Source organism: Aythya ferina (assembly GCF_964211825.1).
Source record: "Aythya ferina genome assembly, chromosome: 16".
NCBI lineage: Eukaryota > Metazoa > Chordata > Aves > Anseriformes > Anatidae > Aythya > Aythya ferina.
Window position 1 is genome coordinate 319,307 of NC_140315.1, and position 8,195 is coordinate 327,501.

Here is an 8,195-nt window from a genome sequence, read left to right on the forward strand (position 1 = left end):
TGGCATTGCACCAAGAGCACCGGTGTCCAGCAGTGGTGTGCACTGCTGCCGAGTGCTCATCTCAGTGTCTGTAGCATCGCTGTCCTGGAAAGCGTTGGGGATGAGCTCTGCAGCCGCAGAGAGCATCAGAGACAGCGACTGGGGGCCCTTAACTGGACTGGAGAATGGGATGATTTTTCATTGCTTCCTCGTAATAAGAGGACAGAAGTAAGTGACTAGTACAGTTCGTTCACTCGGTAAAGATTTATACAATCACTTCATCCAGTAATTGGTATTCTGGGGAGAGAGGGAGCTGCAGCTCCAGCATCCGCCTCTATTTGTTTTCTCTCTGTCTTTCTCTCTTTCTCTCCCCTTTTCAGAATGAGTAATTCTGTCCCTCACAATCCCATTCAAACAGAGCATTTGCAGAGTGAATAATTAGTTACATTCAATTAGGTCTCACGCGCTCTCCCTTCTCACTTTGGGGGACAGACGCACTAATGAGATGGCACATATCTGACATGCGGGAGCAGGCATCAAACGCTGTGTGCCAGCGGGGAGAGGTCAGCCCTGGGGGAGGCAGGGAGCCAGGGCCAGCCGGCTGCTGTGGGGCAGCTGTGGGGAAACAGTTCTTTCGGGGGGGGGAGGTTGGGGCCAAAAGCTGTGCGTTTGGGGCCGACGGCTCTGTGCGTGTCTCGTCTGATGGCAGCACTCTGTGCTGGCAGTGCCAGCAGGAACTGGGGCCCTTTTTTGTCCCCAGGGCAGGGTGTTCACTGGGCTGGTGCCAAGGAGCTGCTGGCACCGCTGGCAGCGCAGAGCCCTGAGCGGGAGAGCTGCTGACATGCTTTTATCTCCCTTATTAAACCTAACATTAGGTTTTAAGAGGAGCCTTAAATAACGTGCCTCTGCCTTTACAGTAAAAGCTGCTCCGAGTTCCAGCTGCTCCTGGCTCTGGGATTTATGGCCCTCCTTCTGCCCCGCTGCGCAGCCCGGTGGCGGTGGCCGCGGGCTGCAGCCGCTGCCCCCAGCCTCGCGGGGGGGACCCGGGCTCGGCTGTGCTGCAGGGAGCCCGGGTTTGTGCGCGGGGGGCCCGGCAGGTGTCGGGCAGGGATGCTGCCGGTCTGCCCTGCCCTCCCCCGGCAGGAGCACCGGTACCGGGAGCGGGGCGGGCTGCAGGGGCCGGCCCAGCGGCAGAGCATTTAACGGTAAAATACCGGCTTTTTGTCAACGGAGCGGTGGAGAATAACCGCGGGTACCGGCCCCCAGCCTAACCCAGCGCGAGCTCCGGGGGGCGCGGGGCCGGGGCCGCGACCCCGCCGCCGGCCGGGGCTGGGAGCCCCCGAGCTGCGGGAACCGGGCCGGGGGCCGCCGTCCCCGCGAGGGGGGGCTCGGCCGCCGGCTGCCCCGCCCCGCCCGGTGCCGGTGCCGGTGGCGGTGGCGGTGGCGCAGCTCCATCTCCTGGCGGCGCGGCGGCTCCGCACCCCCCGGCCGCCGCCGCCCCCCCCGCCCGCAGAAGCCCGTGTCGCGGACACGCGTGGGTCCGGGGCTGCCCTTTATTCACCCCGGCCGCCGCCCGTCCCGGAGCCCGCGGCCCCGAGCTGGGCGCTCTCCCCCCCGGGGCTGCCCGGCAGCGCCGCGCCCCCGCCGTCCCGCACCGGCCGCCTCCAGCGCAGCTCCCCCCGGCCGGCGGCAGGGCCGGGCCCGCTGCGGCCCCCTCCCGGGGCGGTCGAGCCGCGGCCCCTCCGCGTGTGCCGGCGGCCGGGGGCTTCCCCTCCCTGCCGGGCCCGAGGGGGCAGAGCAGGGGGCGCCGGCCCCGGCTGTGCTCCTGTCAGCGCCCCGCGCCCTCACAGCCCCTCCTGCTCCGAGATGCGGCTCTCCTTGCCGTCCTCCTGGGCCACGGGCTGGCCCCCGAGCAGCGTCTCCTGCACGGGGAAGATGTCCTCCCCGTCTTCCTTGGGCTCCTGTCGCTCCATCTCCCGAGGCACCCCGGCCTCGACCTGCACGGGCACAGAGCAGGGTCAGGGGCAGGCGGTGGCATCCCCTCTGCAGCCACCCGCAGGCTCCTGCCACGCTCCCACCCTCCCCAGGGCCTCGCCCTGTGCTCGTGCTGCATCCCTGGGGGCCCATCCCCGCGGGGCAGCCGCAGCACAGCCCCCCCCCGCCCAGCCCCTGCTCTGCAGCTCAGCCGCTGGCACAGCCCCGGCCGTGCCAGAGGGACCCTGACCTGCTCCAGAGGCTGCCTCACCTGCTTCGGCACGCGTCGCCTCAGGTCTGCAGGGAAAGAGGAAGAGAAAGCAGCAGTCAGGGTGTGCTCCCACGCTGCGAGCCCCGCACTGAGCGCTGGGGTCAGAGCCAGGCCGGTGCTGCCGTAGCGTGGGGCCTGCAGCTCGTGGTGCCAGCCCGCAGGGACCGGGTGCCGCGGAGGGACCCAGCTCTGGCCCTGTCCTCTGGCAGCCGGCACGGCTCAGGCTGCGGCAGCACCGGTGTGCCTGTGGGCAGGGCACTGCCAGGCTCCAGCAGGTGCCCACTGAGCGGCAGCACACGAGGCTCGGGGCAGCCACGCTTTGGTGCCATCCCCAGAATCAGCAGAGCTGCTGACATCCTCCCCACACCTTGGCCCAGCCTCTCCGGCCAAGGCTCCGAGGCCCCAGTCCCCGCTCCTCACCTGTGTGGACCAGGCAGTAGATGCAGATGCCCACGAGACAGGTGACGACCGCGGCCGTGATGGGGATCAGCACGGACAGCGAGGAGCGCCTGCCCGACTCTGCCAGGGGAGACGGGATCAGCGGGGTGCCGCCAGGGCAGGAGGTCCCTGCTCCACACAGCTCCAGCCTGCGGCACCAGGCACTTACCACAGATCACATCCGAAGTGTTTGTCCCTTTCTCCTTCACCACGAGCCCCTTTTCCTCACAGCTGCAGGCAAGAACGAGACATCACCTCAGCAGGAGCCTGGGTATGCAGAGCCCCCGAGGAGGAGCACGGAAAGCAGCAGGCGGTCAGCCTGCTGGGCTCAGGGGCGGTGGCTGGGGGCCCACCCGGCACTGGGGCCCATGCTGTGGGACGGGGATGCCAGGCTCCTAGAGCCATCCTGCTCCAGGGTCCTGGACAGAACCAGAGGGAGCGTAGATCTGAGACCTGCACTGACAGAGAAACCCTGGGGCTTGGGCACTTCAGCTGTTGCAGAGCAGCTCAGAGATGGCTCGATGACAGGCTACAAGTGGCTCCATGGGGAGGTAATTTCTGGCCGCAGATATAAGCAAAGTGAAATCCAATGGCTGGCAACTGAAGCGAGACTAATTCAGTCCGGAAGTAAGGCTCACGTTTCTACCAGGGAGTGCAAGTAACCCTCCAGCAGCTTTCTACAGACGGGCGAGCTGCCAGGCCGTGGCATCCTCAAACCCCGGCTCCCCTGCAGGGAGGGCTGGCACCTCGGCCAGTAGCCACAGCCAAGGAGCGTGCTGGGACACAGAGCCTGTGCAGGGCTGGCAGCCCGTGGCCCTTGTTCCTGGCTCTGCAGTGCAGAAGGCAGCGTGGACACCCCTGGACAGGCTGACGCTCTGTGCACACACCAAGGGATGGTCACAAGTGCCTGGACACCTGCCTCCAACTGGGCCACGCCACCCCCAGCCTCACTGCGCTCACAGCTCTGCTCCCCTTGCTCCTGCCCTACGCCATCCCAATGCTGCCTCCCTCAGAGCCTGTCCCAATGTTTTGTCCTCAGGTCCCCTCCAGAGGCTGGCAGCTGGGGACGTGCCAACAGGGACGTGGCACAGCTGGGTGGGCATAGGATGTGATCAGCACTCAGACCTTGTCCAGGGGTAGCACGGCTCGGTTTTGGAAGAGACGTTGGAGAAGGTGCCTTCTGGACAGGGCTCGCAGGGCGATGACGTCCGAGCCACGGCCTTGGCTGGAAAGGAACAGAGGTTGCAGGAAGTTTTGTAACAGGCTGCGGGGATCACCGAGCAGCCTCTCCCGTGGCGATGCCACCGGGCACAGCAGCAGCACAGCTCCCCCGAAGCTCTGCTGGGAGCCCTGTGCCAGGGAAGCACCCCGTGCTTGGGAGGACCCGAGGCCGATGCTGGCAGTACCTCGGTCCCTGGGGGAGGGTGGGAGCTTCTGGGTCTCACCTGCCACAAACCCAAAGCCCTGCCTGCAGGGCTGGTTCTCCACGCAGGTCTGGCAGCTGGTGTCTGAGCAGTGCATGCCGTCCCGGCACTGGCACACCGTGTTGTGCGTCTCGTTTCCCTGCGTCTTCACAATGAGGCCAGCGTCTGGGCAAAGGGGGAAGGTGAGGCACCGGACAGGTGAGCCCAGGCAGACACCAGCCCCCATGGCCCCACATGCTGGGGCCAGCATGAGCACAGAGCACTTACAGTCTTCACAGATGTCGTGGGGGGTGCAGTGCCGCTCCTTGGTCCAGCTCTGCTGATAGTGTCCGCTCTCACAGCGGATGCAGACAGAGTCTTCTGTGGCGTTGCATTCAGAGACCAGCTTTTCCCCTGCAAGTGAGGTAGGGGCAGGTAAGTGCTGGGAGGCAGGGGCAGGGGAGCCTTCCCCCTGCATGCAGCAGCTCTGCCAGCAGGATGCAGCGGTGCTGGAGGCTGTGGATGCCAGGGCCACTGTGGCACATTTGTTCAATTGCTGGATGCTGCTCCGGCAGCCAGGGCTGCAGGGGCCAGCACAGGGCTGGGCAGGAGGTGCTGGGGGCTGCGGCAGGAGAGTGGGGCAGGCGTTCACTGCCTCCAGCATGCCAGGGAGTGCGAGCCAATCTGGCCATGCCAGCGGGAGTAGCTGTCCCTGCAAGCTGCCTGTGCCATGGGATCCTGCGGCTGCAGGAGCTCAGACTGTGCAAGGGAGCCCCTGCAGACTTGGTGAGGTGCGGGGGGTCTCAGGGCACCCACGAGGTCCCCAGCTGCTCCAGCACTAGGTGACAGCGCGAGGTGAGCCTGTGGGCACCACTGGCAGAGGGGGCTCACTCGCAGCAAGCGGGGCTGGCTCCGGCCGTGGCCGTGCAGTTGGCTCTGGCACAGCTGGGCCTCAGGGGCCCAGGAAGGGGAAGGCGTCTCCGTACCTGGCTGACAGCGGTTGCAGCACTTGCCCTTGTGCTCGTACTGCTTATCAGAGCATCTCACGGCGTCACCAGGCCCCCAGCACTGGAAGAGATGAGATTTGTGAAATGACACTGCTCCACCACACTCCTGCACGGACACGGCTGCTGGCATGCGTGTGCCACCTCACGTGCTCACCCACGCCCCGAGGTGAGGTTTTCCCTGCACCACGCTTCCCATGCCTGCACTAACCACAGACCGCAGCAGAGCCGCCCGCGCTGCCTGGTGCTACCAGTGCTCGCTTTGAAGTGGGATGGAAGCAACTCTGGCAGGGTGGCCCCATGTTTCCTCAGATTTTCTACCAGGCTGCACATCACCTTGGGCCCCTGCCACTGCCCACAGCGCTGCAGCGCTGGCCAGGGGGAGCAGCATCAACCGCAACCCCCGACCCAGCAGAGCACGGCCAGCCCCCTCCGAGGCCAATGCACCAGCCCCGAGGGGCAGCAGGCCCCAGGCAGGCAGGTCAGCTCTGCACAGCCGCCCACCATCCTCCCTTGGTCCCCCCTAGCAGGGGGACTGCTTGCTCAGGGCAGGGTGGGAAGGAAGCAGGGAGCTGTCCTTGTCCTGGGGGCTCGGATCTCAAGCCAGTCAGGAGGACACCCGTGGCATTGTCCCTCGCGAGCCCAGCACTGCGCATCTCTGGCAGAGTGGCTGCGCCTGGTGAGTCTGCCAGGCCCAGGGAGAGGGAGGGAAGCCCAGCAGGGCCCTGGGGCAAGAAGGCTGCGAGGACTCGTAGTGAGGGAGGGCTGGGGGCCAGGCTGGCAGCAGCCCCGTGCTCTGCAGACCCCCACGGGGTCCCGCGGGCAGCCCTGGTGCCACGGCGCAGCTCTGCCCGAGGGGCAGCGGGGCCGGGGGCAGCGGGGCAGCGGAGCTCCGGTGTGAGGCTGCAGAGGGAACTGCCCCTGTCACGGTGCGTTTGTGACTTCGGGCAGGAAAGGGAACTGAAAGAGGTGCTCGGGCTCCCGGCCCTGCCCCTGCTCACACCGCCCAGCCCCCCGGGACCCGTTCCGTGCTCCGAGCCCTCGAGACCCCGCGCCCGGAGCCCCCCGGCCGGGCTGCAGCCCCCGGCCCAGCCAGCGGTGCTCAGCTCTGCCCCAGCCCCTCCGGCACAGAGCGGAGCTGAGCCGGGGCGGTCCGCGGGGGGACCTGCCCTGCCCGCCCTGCCCTGCCCGCCCTGCCCTGCCCTGCCCTGCCTGCCCTGCCCTCTCCCCCTCCCCAAATTCACGGCCGCGCTCCAGACACCGGCGACGGGGGTCCCGGGGCGAGGGGAGGCAAAGTGCCGCGGGGAGGCGCGGATAAAGCCGAGCCCCGGGGGGAATTCCCAGCCGCAGGAATGAGGAACGGCGAAGCTCCGCGCCCGGCAGCCAGGCCCGGGGCGCCCGGCCAGGGTCTCTCCCCCGCAGCCTTCCCGGCACGGGGCTGGGCGATGGCCCCGGGCCCGCTCCCGTCGGGGCCGCAGCGCCGCCGCGGGGCCCGGCCGCGATCGGCGGGACCGGAGCGGCGCAGGGGGGAGCGGAGCGGCCGGACGGCCCCGGGCGCTGTCCCCCGGAGCGCCCCGCCGCCGCCGGGCACCGCGGGGACCCCGCTGCCCGCCCCGCTGCGGGCCCCGCGGCAGCGACCGCCCCGGCCCCGGCCCCGGCCCCGCTCCCCGGCCCCGCGGGGCGCCGCACTTACAGCCAGCAGCAGCGCGCACAGCAGCCCCAGCAGCCCGCGCCGCCCCATGGCCCGAGCCGAGCCGAGCTGAGCCGAGCCGAGCCGTGCCGTGCTGTGCCGTCCCGTCCCGCGCCGTCCTGTGCCGCCCTGTCCCGTCCCGTCCCGTCCCGTCGCGGGCGGCGGGGCAGCCCGTAATAACGCCTCGGCCGGTTTCCGCCCAGGAAGGGGCCGCAGGGGCCGCCCATCCTGCAGTCACCGGGCTCCCGCCGCCGGCTCCCCGCGCCCCCGGGGACTTCCCCGGGCCGCGGAGCGTGGGCAGCGCGGGGCCGAGGGCAGCGCCGTGCGGGGGCGGCCGCGGGGACGGGGCCGGGGGCCCGGAGGAAGCCCCCCGGCACCGCGCTGCGGGCCCGGCCCCGGCCCTACGGGCTCCAGCCCCGCGGTCCCGGGGCGGCCGTGCCCGGTGCCCGGGCTGCGAGGCGGGGCGGGCCGGGGGCAGCTGGGGCAGCGCGGGCCGGTGCGGAACACCGGAGCTCTGCCCCGCCACGGCACCCGGCCCTGCCCGGGGTCCCGGGGAGCGGCTGGGGCTCGGTGTCCCTGCGTGGCTCCAGGCGAGCGTCACGCTGCAGCTGGAGGGAACCTGCTCCTCGGCAGCTCCCTGCCAGCCTCCAGTTGCTGCCTGGCCTGCACCTTCCTGGGCGGACGGGGTGCAGGCCATGGGCAGGACTCGGCTGTGGGCCACGGCCAGGGGAGTCTTTGTGCTGGCCTCAGTTAGCTCATTTCTGAGACATAAGTTCAAGGTTTCACTTCGTTTTCCCAAGGAAAGACAGGTCAGAGCAGTGGCCCTGGAGAGCCCCTTACTGTTCCCCCAAACTCTGGCGTCTGTGCGGAGTCCCCAGAAATACGTCAGCCAGAAAGGGGAAGAGGCAGAAGGCCTGCGGGGCCCAGCTGTGCCGCTGGCTGCCTGCGGCCTCGGCTGCATTTCCCTGGGGTCCCCAGAGCAATCCCCGGGGAAGTTCCAGGCTCCTCTGCTCTCAGGAGATTTCCCTGGATCCAGCCTGTGGTGCGTGCCTGGGAGGAAGGGGGGCTTCCAGCGTCCCCCTGCACCCCAGTCACACAACGGCACTGCTGCCCCGTCCCCTCCTGCAGCAGTGCCACCCACCCAGCCATGGCCGCATTGCCCCTGCCCCAGCTGGGAGCCCGTCCAGCACCGGCTGCGCATGCAGCAGGGCTCAGGCTCCCCCGGTGCCGCTGCTCCCCGCGGGCAGTTGCCGGTGCCCCGTGAGCCAGCGGTGCCCGCTGTGCCGCTGCCCACCCGCAGCCCCTCGGGGCTCCTGCCGCCCGGCGGGGGGCTGAGTGCCGGGACAGCTGCGGGGCCGCGTGCTCTGGATTCCCCCTGCCGTCATTTCCCAAAAGCGATCCGCTCGAGGGCACGAGTGGTCCCAGGGGAGCCCTGA

General features: G+C 69.1%; 1 protein-coding gene across 2 annotated transcripts; it reads right to left on the reverse strand.

Moving 5' to 3' along the window:
- Positions 1 to 224: 224 nt before the first annotated feature.
- On the reverse strand, positions 225 to 6,925 carry CD40 (CD40 molecule). 2 transcript variants are annotated; one of them, XM_084537547.1, is made up of 9 exons: positions 6,763 to 6,925; positions 5,052 to 5,133; positions 4,354 to 4,479; positions 4,108 to 4,251; positions 3,788 to 3,887; positions 2,832 to 2,893; positions 2,645 to 2,743; positions 2,225 to 2,250; positions 225 to 1,976 (listed from the first exon to the last, which is right to left on the reverse strand). In XM_084537547.1, exons 1-9 carry the CDS (start codon positions 6,808 to 6,810, stop codon positions 1,824 to 1,826), a joined length of 840 nt encoding a protein of 279 aa, XP_084393673.1. In that variant the 5' UTR covers positions 6,811 to 6,925; the 3' UTR covers positions 225 to 1,823. The 2 variants fall into 2 exon arrangements, with proteins under 2 accessions (XP_084393673.1, XP_084393674.1); XM_084537548.1 differs by having other exon boundaries at positions 2,204 to 2,250; positions 6,763 to 6,924.
- Between the last annotated feature and the right edge of the window lie 1,270 nt (positions 6,926 to 8,195).